Consider the following 16,377-nt stretch of genomic DNA (forward strand, 5'->3'; position numbering starts at 1 on the left):
CTCAACCGTCTGTTGATACTGCATAACAATATCGAGGGCTAGAGCTGAAACACTTGCTCCTATGCAGTCTCTATGCAAATACGTGATCAGTAAATGCATGTAATTGATGCCGTTGCATGGTGTTGAGTTTTTGTGTGCTTTATAAATAATGGTACATTTACGGTTGGAAATATTCTTCAGTTGATTGGGTTGGGATCCATTTTTAATGACCCCCTTCTGGACTGTAAAAAGCTGTTGTGCTAACAGCCGGTCCGAACTTACAGTGACATCTTTGGGTCTGTTTTCTTTTGGACAGTCTTGTTTGAATATATGAATTTAGGATAGAATAAATTATTGTGTTCGCATTAAAAGTACAGATTATTGTGGAAACCTAATTTCCCTGTTTTTTTTCTATAAATGGATATTTGTTTGTACCTGTTTGTGACAAACAAAAAGGTCCGGTTTGGATCGAAAGCTAAGGCAAACTACCCTACTCATTTTATAAAACAAATTGTAATATATGAACAGCCATAGTAAAAGCAATCAAAAGTTCATAAAATTGAGTATTACTTGTCTAAAAATATCCTACAAATAATTCACATGACACATTATTGTTCTCCAATCATTTGCAGCATGCAGTTTGTCTTAATTTTAATAGTATAAATCGCACCGCTACAACGATGACTTTTTGGAAGCTACACTGCGCAGGATTCAACAATGTGAGCTTTATAGTCTTAATCTTTCATTATATATAAACACACCGCTGCGACGACGACTTATTAAAATATATACTGCGTAGGCTTCAATAATGTGAGAGCGTCAACACATCTACCCTCTGATATGGGAAATCCTTGAGTGATAAGAAAAGGCTGCGTCTTGTAAAAGATTCACCCCTCATTTCCTCAATTGGATTACTTCCACATTATCTCCCTTGTGATTGCTAGTAAGAGCTTGATACATTCCCATCCAGAGAGGACGGGAGTCGGGATCCAAGATTATTGAGTCGGACAGATGTGGGTCACAGAAAGATTAAAGGAAGGCTTTTTGTTTTAGTGACAGACTTTCCATCTTCTTATTAATAGTTTATTGCTGTTATTATTATGTCTGGCCTCAAAGTAACCTATGGTACTCACAGCAATTGCCATGGTGCCCTGTGCTCTTGCTGTAGTGCTCTGTGCGAGGTTCCTGTACAATTTTGACATTTTCCTCATAGAGGTGCCCCTTATCAGAGGGAAATTGCTGTACCCCTTCAAGAGCGGAGTTCAAGGCCTGTTATGTATTTCTGGTAATGTAACCAAGGATACCTTATTTAAGTAAACTTGATCATTGTAGGTCTCAAGCCTAAGTAAACCTGTCAAATCCTGGAATTACATGTACATGGAGGCCATGGGGCAATGGGGGTCTTGGCCTTGGTGCCCCTACAAAAGTTTCCCATAGACTGTAATATTTTCCAATGGAAGTGCCCTTTGCAACATGACAATGGCCTTGCCCTCTCAAAGATGCAGTTCCATGCCTGGAAAAATGGGGTTAACCCCTACTGTTTCACCGTGTTCTTTGTTCTTTTCCCTGGACTATTAATCCTAGTGCACTGACCTACAGCTAAGCATCCCATCTGAAGTACAAGGCAATTATGGTAAAGCATCTTGCTCAAGATCGCATCTGCCACTACTTGGTCATGTGGGACTTTGTTCCTTATGTGTGTCCCTCATATGGTCAGCTAACATGGGCTGAAGGAAACCGGTTCAAAGAAGTGCGCTATCTGACAAAATATTTACTCAATGTGTGGTATGGGGGGACAGAATTTATGGAATCTCTAACCTTTACTTTCTTGCACTTAGTTGACACTGCATCTGTCAGCTATTAAAGAAGAAGAAAAAAAACCCAGTATTTCTCCAAGTCATCTTTCTATTAAAGTCATCTGCGAAGATGTCTTAAACCCTTACGCCAATTACAGGTTGTTAAACTGAAATGCAATTGTGTTATTTATGAGACCTAATATATACACTAAGCATTTAACAGATATGACCATGTGATAAGACAATCATTGTGTAGAAGATGAGATATTACTGTCAATCATTCAACTGGTGCCCATCTTCAGAAATCTGATAAAGATAGACAACCGATAATGAGTATTCTCTCTCTCTCTCTCTCTCTCTCTCTCTCTCTCTCTCTCTCTCTCTCTCTCTCTCTCTCTCTCTCTCTCTCTCTCTCTCTCCAAAACGTGTGCAGGGCACCAGTCCCGAGGTGTCACTCACTGCCCTATACTCAAATTCATCACGCTCTATTTCAGATTTGTTACCGTGGGTAGCTTGCTGTAAATAAATGGAAAATATAAATGACACGTAACGTTGGTGTCATCATTGGTTTACATAGGATTTCTTGTGACACCCCCCCCCCCCCCAGAAAAAAAAAGAAAAATAAGAAGAAGAAAAAAAAGAAAAAACACAAGGAAGAAGTATTTATTTGAGGACTGGCATTGGTGTCTGACATTTGAAGGAAAATATCATCCCTCCACATTTAAGAAAGATGGCTTTATCATCTGCTCATTCACTTTGTTCGTCATCTGGGAGGAGCAAGGGTGATCATGTGATTTGAACCCTAATGCAAATGAATTAGGTTATACCATTATTGCTGCGTAGGGGTGGGGGTGGCAGAGTAGTCAACAATGTTTATGATATAATGCCATGAATTTTTCTATTGTGACATGTAGTCAAAAGCATTATAAAGCATTTAGCCTCTGAAACAAAATGCAAGGGATTTTGCACTGAAAAGTATATTTGAACGTCCCCAAAATGCATTATATAAGTAAAACTACAATTCATTTTCATGTTTCCTTCTCTAAAACTGAAGAATTACCGTCTTTTTCTGAAGGAATAAAATGAATGTCCGTTCATTGATCTTGTCTGCCCATAGCACAAACACATTCATTTGCAAACATTTGCTAATCAGCAGTATTTGAACCCACAAGTCAGCAAATTTTATACTCACTTGCGTAATGATCGACTTGTTGACGATCTATGCGGAATTTCCAGGCAACCAGTTGATCGATCCGGCTCTGTTTACTTTATACTGGCCAATTTCCCTCTGAAAACATTCACCATAATTAGAGTAATGTGCTCCGCAGTTACATGAAAACATGATGAACATTATGTGGGCAGGGGGACAGAGGGAGTAGAGTAATCTCACTTGGGATGTGACCCTGTGGGTATTAAGTTAAATAACATCACCTGTGCTAAGCTAAACAAATTAATACACTTGATGAATTCCTAACTGCTGATATAATGCAGCTCATTCTACCCCCCCCCCCCCCCCATTAAACTGGTTGTTCTGATCTGCGTTTATTCATTCATTATTTTTAGTTCACTCCGAGTCAACATTTAATTTGTATCATAATTTGGGGGTTGGGCAAAGACAATTCGACTAGAGCATGATTTGAACCAATGACCCCTGGGTTAAGGCGCCGGCGCTCTACCAACTGAGCAATCTAGCGGTCTCCCTATTTGGTCAGTATCTATGCATGTGGGGTCCAAGAGCTCATGGGTCCAAGTCATATCCTGTAACTGCCTCATACATGTAGATAGGGATCACACCAAACTTTACTAAACAGTTGGTAGACCGCGGTGTCGCATGCAATTATGTCCTCTATGCAATACTATCCGGAGAACATTATTGCATATGCAATAATGTCCGCCGGACGGTTTTGCATTTGCAATGGTGTCAGCCCGGACGCTGCTGCATAATGCAATTGTGTCTGCCCGGACTTATTTGCATATGCAGTTGTGTCTGCCCCCGTGTAAAACTGTCCTGGCAGTAAACTAAATGCCCTTGGTCGACGGAACACGTTCGCCATTTTTTACAAGCTAAGTGCATGTCATGAATGACATGATGGGAAATGTTGGGCCGTTGGGTATTCGCTGCTTAATCACAAAAATATATGTGAATATTCATGCTGCATACGTAGGTTCAGTGCATGCACACTCGCTTATGCGCGCACATACATACAGTCAGTACATGTCCGTCGGACGGTTTTTGCATAGCCCCAGACACGATTGCATATGCAAAAGTGTTGATGTTCAAGTCCCGCTCTTGTCGACAAAGCAACGTTTAGTTATTCTGGACTCTCAAAGAGAATAAACAAGTTTGAAATGTAAGGACTCACCATTAACCCCCTTCATACATTAAAAAAAAAGAATTAAAAAAATAACAAATAATTTATAAACTTCTCTATTTATACCTGGTTGAAACTGTTTATTTTTACCATGAATTTGGCAGTGTCTTGGGATGTTATTCGTCTGCATTGCTCCAACAGGGATTTACCTCAATAAAAACTTTCCTGGTAAAGGCAAGTGCAGAGGAGTGTTATTCTCCTAAACCATTTCAAACTTTTTCAAATTGACCGGAAGGAAACAAACAGTTTTTGAAGTGTGCCTCAGGTTTGCGCTTGAAATCCTAACCTCAATTACATCTATCTGCCAAAGTATACCTTGACTTGATTTCCCTTGACTCTTCAAATTTGCTTTCCACCTGCCAGTCGTCTGTCCTGATCGCTTCGGACGTTGGGATCTAGCTAAGGGAAAGCCTCTCAGGATTCTGTGATCTGTGACAAATTAGATTTTGTTTCTCACATGTCACGGAGCGAGATGGCTCAGGATGGGAGCCCACTTTGGTTTCACCTGTGACGCTTTGACTTTTAAGAGGAATTTTCACAACCTTTGACAAATGCTATAATCACAATTGATGCATACGTCTGTGCAATGCTACTGTCATCTTTGTTGAGTTTAGGGCCTAATTTAATGTTTCGCTTAGCATAGAAATTTGTTAAGCAGTAATTTCTGCTGAACAGCTTTATGAAATTGGTAGTAACCCCTGCGCACCTATTCCTGTTCACAAAAGGTTTGACTATCACTATTAACCAAGCTCTGATTTGTAAATCCATTTAATTACTGTCATTCTTTGCCTTTTTCTGAAAAGAGGGGTCGGCTGCAACATTCTTCTTGTAATTTTGGTTTTAAAAAATTGGTTGTGTCCCTTGAAGTCATTCATGCATTATCATATCTTAATGCCTTTCTGCAAGACCTTTTCTTTTGCCATATGTGTGCGTTGTTTAAAGAAAACTACCATATCATAAACTAATAATATTAATAACAATGACCACACACCCTAGGGGCGGTCTCAAAGCACTTCCAATATTATTAGCTCTAGTCACAATTACGCCAATGTGACACCATAAATTATGCTTGTGTGGAAAAAATGTGATTTATTTATAAGCTAAAAAGAGCCTACATAATCGTTGACTACTCAGGACTGAGTGCATAGGATTTATCATCCAGTACAAGTAACAACAAGGCAACTAAATACCTCTACAAGAATAACTCAATCCAATCCACCAATGCTGTTGTCATGGTGTACGTAATAAATTCAGTTCAACTACACTTGATAAGATAAGATTGCATATAAGGTGTCCCGTGGACCAAATTGTCAGTCGCCCACCAAAACGGAAACGAGATGCTCGGCAAATTAAGAATTCAATCAGCAGGAAGTTTTTGCAGCAATTGTATGTATTGGAATCCAGAGGATTCATTGTAGTACATCTGTATTGATTACTGAAATCCCTCATGACCCAAAGCAGAACAAAAACTTCCTACTGGACTGTCATTCAAGAGGCATCCATCTTCCTTTCAAACCTTTCTTGATGTTCAATTTGGATAAACGGGACACAAAGTCAAAACAAGATTGAAACATAAATTGCTTTGACAGTTCAGGCCATTTTTTTAACTTTTTAAATACATACTTTCATCATATTTTCTATTTTTTTTTTTTTTTTTTAAATACATACTTATTTTTGCTTTTGAGAAAGACTCAAATGATGAGGCCATTGCCTATTTCTGTATTACTCTGTAATGGGTTAATTTGGTTGTCAAGCTGCTTACATCAGTCAATTTATTCACTTATTTTATAAACAGAAATAAATTTACAGCTTTGAGAAGGGCATTGAACCAACAGAGCAGAGGACAAAGAGCATACGTGTGGCCACCTCTAAACTAAAATGTGCAGGCAGCCAAAACTTCAGAACGAGAACACTCTTACTTTTTACTTTTTCACTTTCACAGCAAAAATTGTTCTTGTTTATGTAGTGCGACAAATTTGATATAGAAGCTTGCATAGGGAAATTGCAATGACTGCTGAAGTAGGGGGGGGGGGGGGAGGGGGGACACTCTTTCTTAATCCATCATATGCAACAACAATAGTGGCTTCTCATATCCATCACTTAGTGAGGGTCAAGGCGCTTCAACATTCAGTATTTTCCTGCAGGGTATGAGGGACTATTTTTGAATTATGAGGTCCTACTCCTTTTCCATAGCACCATGTATTGGTTTGCAAGGTGCTCTGGCGCAATATGTAGCCATACTATGAATGTTTATAGTCTATTGAACTCTTTGCTCCAATTTGTCTTCAAACTCATCTGCTTAATTTGCTGCGAATGTGTAACGTCCACTGGATCAGAATGTGTTATTAATATACCTCTACCATTACACTTACAATAACAGCGATATGAATTCTCCATCCAGCAACGGGGTCAAAGTCCCTCTGCTCAGTTAGACAACAAGTTTGGCTAATGGGCCATGTAGGAAGAAAGAAAATATACCGCCGAGCGAGTCAGCGGGGAAGGGTGAAGAATAATTAATCAGGATCATGAGTTTATGGTTGGGCCAACTGTCCTGGTTCTGTGCAGGGGTGCAATTAGCAAGATGTGCTATTGGCAGCATGGTTATCATTATAGCCTAGCCATAGTGACAGTTGCTCCGGAGGTATTGGTTACCGGTGAGAATGTGTAACCGAGTTACATCTAGCTTTGGGTTAGGCTAAATAGTGCAAGATTCTTTAATGTATAGCTACTTGGTTTAACATCATGAACGGAATGTAATACAACACCTGACCTATATGCATGATGGTTCCTTGGCCTTGTGTAGAAGGATATATGCCACTAGGACATAGCATTGTTGTAAGCAGCCCCTTGTACCAAAACTAATTTTTAGTATTTCAAAACCACTTGGAATTAATCAATAAATATTACAATTTTATGTAAAATTGAAAGATATGTATGTTATTTTTAATACCACATAGGTAAATATTACAAAATTTATGTAAAAATTGAAAAAAGCTAGATGTATGTTATTTCTTTTAAACTAATGAAGTTGAATAACACTATTAAGTTGCTACCAAAGGTCCTGCAGCATCCTTCTGAATACAATCAGAGCTATACTGATCGAAATGTTGAGTTGTCAACCAACAGGTTCTTCTCAGAACCAACTCTACTCATAAAAGAATTTTCTCTCTGCTGGTGCTGTCGTAAACTTTACCTGATAACAAGTCCTTGTTCTTTTATGATAAGTTCAATTTTTAATATATGATAAATTAATTTGCCAGGAGAGGCAATTTACATATTAATACAGTATTAGGATTCTGTAAAGTGACCTCGATTCAATGTCAGTGTAATGATATATTACTTAGGATGATTTACAAATAAACCTACCAGTACAAATTGTTTGACATTATCCTTCTCATTTTCAGACCGATATATTTTATTTCTGGTAATTACCTATCCTGTATGGATACTATTGTCTTTAAAGTAGAAGATTGGTATTCATAAAAAAATACTAAGTTATTAAAAACTAAAAAAATTAGTAAAACAAACGATAGTACAATTTTTCCAGAGAAAGATTTTCATCAGAAATACTGTTCTTTAGAAAATAGTTTATAAACGAAAATACACAAACAAACTTTCACAAATTACCGTTGCTTATTTAAAATGCAGCAAGCAAAATAAGATGTAAGATTGTTCACAAAGTCCCTGACAGAACAACTGTCATTGTAGTTTTCACTGAAACATGAAGACCTATTGACTTGGAGATTATTGAAAACTATTATTGGAATGAGAGTTGTGCATAAAACCAAGGCTGTTTATCCCTTTAACCTTCCGTGATAGCTGGGCAGCTTTTCCAAAGATGTAGTTACACAACAGTTGAATATTTTGTGTGGGGCTCCATATGTTTATGCTCACTTTGAATATTCCTTTTCCCCATCATGCATAAAACAACCAAAACAATGTTGTTTAACTATTTGTCTTGGAAAGACACACAAATCATTGTTGTGTGTGGGTGGGTTATGATGTTATGGAAGTAAATTTGCTTAGAAACATATTTATTTATGTCAGGGGTTGCCTATCAGCGTGTCAACATATCGGAAGTGTCATATTTGATCGTGATCAAATCAGATTAACAACTTTGGCCTGAATGTGGGTGTGTGTGCTCCGTTGGGGTTTTGCTTCACCAATCATGCCCATTGTGATTTTAATTTGTGAGCTCCACGTTGGAAATGTGTAACACCATGGACGGAGGCAACTAGTTCATGCATTGTTTACTTTTGGTTACGAATCTCTGCTTGTGGACGGTCTACATACATGGGAACCAATTTGGAGTGTTGAGGAGCTATTGTTACCATTCTGCAATGATATGACTTCCGCAATGCTGCACTGAATACATAGACTTATTATATAACATTAGTCTATGGGAATAATAACGTCCGAGAGAGAGGATGTCTGTTGATTGTTACTGTAAAGAAACAATCTCCAAAAAAACACAGTTGCTGGGTTGCTGATATTATTCAACAGTGCTGTGTAGTATGGGGAACATCGCAAACGTCATTAAGTTAAGTGAGTAAGCTGAAGACAGACCATGAGCTACATCAGGATATTTCAGCGAAGTTGTAACTTTTTTTGCAATTCACTTTGTGTGCTTGATGATCTACACAACATGATGTGTTAACTTTCTTTGTTTTAGCGAAACATAATCCCCCAAGCATTTCATGCTATCTGACTTTGGGTTCAGATTATTCACATCAGAGTGCGAAGGTGTATCCCATTGGGATTGTTTGAGACTGAGCTCTAAGCCGGATTAACCCCTTTTCCTTCCAGCCCTGATTTGAGTGGGTATATATACCTTCCTAACAAAGTCTTTTTCCTCCTTTTCCATTCTCAGACCATGACTTGGAAGATCTGGAGATGCAGACGGTCCGCTACAAGCCGGAAGGAATTGACAAGCTATGCAGGTCAACAAAGTTCACAAAGAAAGAACTTCAGTTGATGTACAGAGGCTTCAAACAGGTAACTTGATACAGCATTTACACCCCCATGTCTATGTTTGTAATATGATTTTGATTTACACAAATCTGCTCTTCAAGATCATAACTAACTGATAAATAGTTGCTACTAGTACTAGTACGCCATGTCTCTCAGAGAGACACTCCTTGCCTAGAAAAAGACCTCTGCTTATGACGGCACTGAAACCTAATAATGAACCTTATTATCCTTATCCCATCCCTCCAAGTTAGTTTTGAAGCTGGAGACAGTGTCTTCTATTTCCATGTTCAGAGGAAGAGCACTCTAAATAAATAGGTCTTTTTCGACAGCTCCATGACAATGAGCACACACGTCACACGTACATGCAAGTCCATCAACTATCACATCAGAAACATCTCCAAAATACGCAAATATATTGACACAAACACATGCCACGCTGCTGCCAGAGCCCTTGTGTTGTCTAGACTGGATTATTGTAACTCTCTCCTCAATGGTATTAAGCAAGCTGACATTGACCGTCTACAAAGGCTCCAAAACAATGCTGCTCGTATCATTTTCTTGCAACCCAAATACACACAGCATCCACTCTTCTCAAACAATTACACTGGTTACCAGTTAAACAACGCATCACCTTCAAAACATCAGTGAACATGCACAAAGCACTCTCCAACGTACTTCCACAATACCTTACAGAGTCGCTAAATTTCAACAAACCTGGCCGGAGTGGGCTCCGCTCCGGCCAGAATCTTACAATCCCTCGCACACACAAAATGGCAGGGGACCGGTCCTTTTCAGTCGCTGGTCCCCGGTGCTGGAACGCCCTACCAAGTCATATTCGGAACACCAACACACTCCAGACATTCAAGAGTAAATTAAAAACACATCTATTCTCATAATCGTCTTTTCCGTAGCACTCTTCCAGCGCATTGAATTTTGTATAATGCGCTTTATAAGTCTCATTTATTATTTTATTATTATTATTTAGAAAGAATTGTCTGCCAAAGTGTGTTTAGAACAAGGAACATGATCTCTCCTGCAACAGCTGGTACACAGCAAGACAAATTATTAGCATTAAAACTTGTTTGCTCAAATTGAACCGAGTATCTTTTTTCTCTCCTGAAGACGAGCAGAGATTTGCCACGTCAATACCAAACCGACTGAATACTCCACCAAAAGAGAATTATTACAAGGTTATACATGCAAATTTAGTATTATTTTAAGTTTATTTTGAACCAAAGTATGTTTGTCCTTGAGCAAAACTGTATAATGGCTGCCTTCACTGTTGAGTGATGATGATGACTGTTTATGACCATCCAACACTCTTAGACCAAATTGTTCACTGAGGAGAGTTTTTATTTCACTTTTCCAGAAGAACTCAACCTGGTAACACACAGTCAGGTTATATTTGATTACACTTTAAGATTGGGGAAACGGACTCTGTTACAAGTCCATCCTCCCTCCCCCCCCCCCCCCATCGCATTAAGTCTTCTCGTTCCAATCAATTTCCGCAAGTTGCGTCTGTTGGACGATACGTGGGATGATCACATGTTTAAGAAGTAAGGCCACACTTCTCACCTACGCATAACGGATGTGAATCACGGTAATACTTGCACAACAAGCTTTATTTATTGGCCGTTGTCAATTTCAATGCAGGGCGCATTTTGTAACCCTGGGGAGTGCCAAGGATTAAAGCAAATTTGTTTTTCTTAGCAGCAGGCATTTGATTAGTTCCGATATTTCAAGATTTGTAGTTTTTCTAGTGCCTTTTAATAGCCAACTTACTATCAAGGCAAAAGACACGCCCAATTTACTAGAAAGAAACCCCTTGTAGTTTTTTTTTTATATGTGGTGATGTAAAGAGTCTTTAGAACTAGATGATTATGTACACTAAACAAATCTGAACCAGTAGATATTAATTTTACACCAGGATAAAGAGTATATAATTTGGTTCACACTCCAGCACTTTCCCTGGATTCTGTGAAAGGGTAAAAGCAAAGTATATTCAAATTTAACTTCTATTAAATAGTTGCGGTACCCGCTACTAAACTATAGGATTCAAACTGCCTCTAGCTAATGTTTATTTTTGGTCCAGTTAGTAAGACATCTGCTTTAGAATGGCAAATGTTGTAGGTTCGTATCCCACCCCAGTAGTTTGCTTGTGATTTTGTATCCTAACTTTGTATATCCCAACACCGGTGAATGTTTAGGCTCAATTGGTTTATAGAAGTTGCAAGAAACAGTTAAAGAAAAAAACATGGTTCTTTTCTTCTTTTTATTGCTATTCATATGCCACACTTTTCATATATTGTTTATATTTATACATCATACTATCATACTACTCTCATATATCATGTTATTCATATCATTCCTATTCATATATCGTACTATTCATGTATCATTGTACTATCATACACGATATCACACGTCTCATATATCATTGCTGTTCATACATCATACTATTCATATATCAGTGCTGTTTATAGCATAATATTCATATATCTTACTATTCACATCATTGCTATTCACATATCGTAATCAGATGTCAAATTAACGACTTGGTGGAGACAATGAAGGTCTAATTATCACAGTAGTGCTGAATGAATCATGGTGTGTGTAGAGTGATCCAATTTATCCATTGATAGAAGTCATTCCTTATTTAACGCAAAAAGAGATACAAATGTACAGAAATTATTAATGGCAAGTAAGGATTGTAGTTTAGACACGTTTCTATTATATATTCACAAGAGGTTAGTTAAATTTGCACCACGGATAAATAATTCCGTTTGTGTTTTACTTTACATCAATATATGTTGAACAAAAGCACTGTGGCCTACCAATGTCCATGTGAAAAACAAAAATACTCAGGAATAATACTTGGATGGCATTTGAATCCAGAATTCTTTGCCATTCGAGAGCAGGTGCTGACTCGTTTGTCAGGGGTTTTGTAATCTGCTTATTTTAGGCAATTATAAATAGGATTTGGGTGTTTGTAAGAAAGTTGTTCTTACACATTAGATCAATATTTCACAATAAAATAATTCACAGAATAATTGTAGAATACTACCACTTAATAACTTAAAAAAGAAAACCTCTAGGGTGAGAAGTGTTCAAAAGTTTTGAACTCTAACAACCTGAAGCCTTAACTTCTTGTTTTTTTCTTAAGAACTGGAGGGTTGGAGAAAACAAAGAATATGGATTACAACAAGAAATGGCGGCAACAGTATAAACAAGCAATTTATTCATGAAATTAACTTGGTTCTTATTTGTTTGGTTGTTTTTTAAAGAAAAAACTAAGAGAGAAACACATTTGAAACGTCAAATCCTTTAGATCCATGTCTGTGGTTGTTTTGATCCCTTCTACAACCACATGCATAAAAAATGAGAACGCAGTTATCGAGAACCGTTCCCCAAGAATGGCCTCTTCAAAACCCATGAAATATTCAAGTACTTTGAGACTCCAGCGGTTATCAGATCGTCCTCTTCTAAAATAATGCACTTGCTTTACGGGAAAACAAGCTCCTCATCAGAAGCTCCCGAAGCTCACAAGACGCCGAAAAAAAAATGGCGAGTTGGGGGTTTGAATACACAGGGGAGAGATAGAGCATCTCGGGAGGGGGTAAATTTTCTGACTTATAGTCGAGCTCGCCATATGATACAAAAACCACTCAGTAATTCATGGATTTCACAGTGTCGTTACACGGCGTAGTTAATCACACTGACAGTCCCTTGGCTTGTGTGTCTGAGGGAAGTACCGCCTGGGTGCGGGTTATTTGGTAGAAACATGTGAGGTGGGTGTTTATACGTCATGCGTTTTATTGACGTGCTCTTGTTCAGGGCCTACAAATCAGGTTCCATCATCTGTGAACATGTGAAGTTTTCTGACCATTCTGTAAGATTTATGGTGTGCCTGGTTGATTGTATTCAAAGTTTGTGACAAAGTCTATGGGAGATTCTTAACTGTTTGAATTTGGTTTTTAATAACCGCTCCGCCACGACACTTTCACGAAACTACAGGGACAAAGGACAGAACAAAAGACGCATCATTGGGGATGCAAAACATGGAATGTGTTTTGGTGTGATTATTTGCTGTGCGGCACAGTTGAAATAAAGGACATGTATAAAAAGCTAATCTTGAACAACCACGATTGAAGCCATTAATCAACCTTCTCGCTGTAAGATTCTAGCCGTTCTGCATTGCTAAAAAAATCAACACACCAAGATATATCATGTTTTAATCTTGAAGTCCCATCTATGGTTTGAGTATCGCAGGGAACTACCTTTTAATGAAAGACACTTCTGAAAAAGAAAAAAAAAATCTACTTCAAAGCATGACAAGCACCATATACACACCATCGATGTTCTTCAGAGTAGAGTTTTGTAATCGTAAATGTCACATTTCCCGTATTATATTTATGTTGTGCACCCTTCAAGCCTGCAACGCACCCCTTAGGATAGGTCTACCCGTCCTGTTTGACCCCTCGGATATAGGTCACTACGTAATACGTCACAGGAATGTAGCTTGAAGGAAGACTTGCTAAATATCCAAAGTTACCGCTATGATGTGGAGACCAAAGTGCTTCTTGTTTCTTACTCTGTCTTTTTACTTTGCTTGGAGAGAAATGGACAGGATCAATATAACTGTGTTGAATAGGAATGTCAATGCCCTACCAAGAATCAGAGAGAACAAAATATTGGTTGAGAATAACTAGGGCCCAATTCCTTGGCTCGGCTTACCGTGAGCAAAAAATCTGCCGTGGGCAGAGCCATGAGATTGGGTCAGGAATATTTGTAAGGGTGAAAAAATATACCACAAAGCCATTCTTTGCAATTAATGCTTCCCCTTTAAGAGTTTGTATGTGTGTGCCACCCTCACTGGAGGTTGTTCATACACCCAGCTGTAGTCCTCAGCAATTTGCTAAATATTTTCACATTTTTGTATTCTTCTTAAAACTTTTTTCAAACTTGTGAATATATTGTACTGTATAAACATGGCTTTGTTTTCAACATGTTTTTCTTCTCTCTCTCTCTCTCTTTCTTATTATTCACAGGAGTGTCCATCGGGTCTCGTCAATGAAGAAACATTCAAAGAGATTTATTCCCAGTTTTTTCCTCAAGGAGGTAATCCAGTTATTTTTATTTACAAGAGACAAGTTCCTCGGCCTTGAACTATATTTTCTGAAAGAGCAAGGCGAGTTTTCCTCGCTAAATGTCTTGCAAAAACAAAAATTTGAGTCGTGTGCAGACAGCTTGAAAAGGTGTATTTGGCAAAAGCAAAGAGAAAGTAGATGAGGCAGGCTTTCGAGATTTATTTCCCTCACGCCTTCCACATCTCAGAATTCCTTGATTGTTATGTGTTCGCCATACTCAGGAAATTCTTGCAGTTACGAGCTTTATGGAAATGGAGTCTAGTACCTGATGACAATTGCGTCTTTTATCAGTATTAAGTTCAAGGCCTGAATTTTTTGCCAACCTGCGATATAATATCTTTGAAATCAAAGTATAAAGATGTTTTGGCCTTTTTTGTTTATTCAAGGGAACAAAAAGAAATTTACTTCAGAAAAGTATCTTTTTGGGGTAAAATGGGTTATTGTTGCTTATTTGTTGCTTAGCAACAAAGTGCTGACCCTATTATTAATATTTCCTTATACAACCCATCCTATATAATTGAATAACAAAAGAAAAACTATAAATGATAGTAGACTTGCGGGTACAACCATGTGTTAAATCTCTTTCGAGGGAGTGTTGGCTCTGAAAAGAGTCGGTTGGTTTGGTCTTGATGTTTTCGAACACTAGACATTGTACTCTCTAAGCTCGTCTTCTGGAGAAAGTATTCGAATTAAAATTTCGAGAACAAACCGGCTCTTTTCAGAGTTAACACTCTCTCAAAAGAAATTTTTAAATTAAAATATGCGGTTGTCCCTGCAAGTTTCCTTTTATTGAAGTTTTTTAATTATTATTCACACCATGCAAACCTTCAAACACCACTTAATGGAATAAACCTTTTAAATTTTCTTGGAAGACTGTGACGATTCATCTTTAATCCTATAAAGTGGGACAAGTTTCATACTTCTTCAGATCATTGGTTCTATTTAGAACCACCATAACTCATAGAGAGATTTTCAAATCGTACTTTGATGTTCATTTGCTTTGCAACAGAGGGAAGTGAACTAACACAGAGGCAATGCGCATGATAGTAACCAGTCACCTCAAATTTCCTTGATGCTAAAACAATTGTTATGAAATATGCCATCTGCGAGTTGGATTTGAATAACTTCAGGTCAAGCGAGATATTCTTTAAACTTATGTCTGGTTGTAGATTTTTTTTTGCCATTGGGAAAAATTTCAAAGACTGTTACTTATAGCCCTGAAAAAGCCTTGTACAGTCTTCACCATGTGTTGTTTAGGTCAGCCCTTATGCTTGCTAAAATTTTACTCCTTTTTTCTCCCCAAGAAACAAATATCATGTCTGCTGGTGCAATGACTTGCTTAGTCACAAGTTACCACAGAATTGTGTTCCTCAACTTAAGAGACAGTTGCTGTGTCAAATTTTTTTGGGCAATACAAGCTTTTGCATAGATATTGTAGAGCTCTCATTCACAGTTCTGAATAAATGTGTGTGGCATAATGGGACCAGGGTTCGCTCATCTTGAGATCGAGGTTGCTACACAAAAGCTTGCCCCAAACCAAGTGACATAAAGCAATAGCATCTTGTTCAGTCTGAGGAATTAAAATTTCAAATCATTGTACCAGACATTTTCAAATCTCACTCGCAAATGGCCTATGGACCGATCCGGCCTGTCAATCAAACTGTGCGCGTTCACCCATTTGACCAATCACAGCAATGATTGTGGTCGGACAAACTCGGTCATGCGTGCGCGTATATTTGGCACGCGCGGCAGAATCAGGCAGAGTGTAATTGGGAGTGCTTGTACACATGTCTTGCTCACGTGCGCGGTGGGCGGAGCTTAGTGGAAACCTGGAACGGTCCGTTGGAGTTGGATTCTTTCCATCATGGTGGAGGCACTTTTCTTTATACTGTCTACTTCTGACTGTTGTTTACTGTCATTCAATCATCATTGACATGTTGACAAACATTGTATGTTCATTGTCTTGTTTTGTGGACCTCTAATATCTTTTCCCTGATCTATCCACTACCTTACTGCTTTCAGACACCGGACATCCTATTTACGGCAGATCAAAAGAACCCAAAAGTATGTACGATGTTGATAATGTGATCATCATGATGTGATACATTGCAT

At 38.2% G+C, this 16,377-nt stretch overlaps 1 protein-coding gene across 2 annotated transcripts in view; it reads left to right on the forward strand.

Moving 5' to 3' along the window:
• The window catches only part of LOC139941155 (uncharacterized), a 168,808-nt gene that overhangs the window by 133,719 nt on the left and 18,712 nt on the right, over positions 1-16,377 (forward strand). Inside the window, exons 2-4 of one of the 2 annotated variants that reach the window (XM_071937608.1) lie at positions 9,018-9,142; positions 14,167-14,236; positions 16,288-16,329. In XM_071937608.1, the coding sequence (XP_071793709.1) occupies positions 9,018-9,142; positions 14,167-14,236; positions 16,288-16,329 (237 nt within the window). The remainder of the gene's footprint in view (positions 1-9,017; positions 9,143-14,166; positions 14,237-16,287; positions 16,330-16,377) is intronic. The other variant, XM_071937609.1, reaches the window with a different exon arrangement.

This window comes from Asterias amurensis, chromosome 8 (genome assembly GCF_032118995.1).
Source record: "Asterias amurensis chromosome 8, ASM3211899v1".
NCBI lineage: Eukaryota > Metazoa > Echinodermata > Asteroidea > Forcipulatida > Asteriidae > Asterias > Asterias amurensis.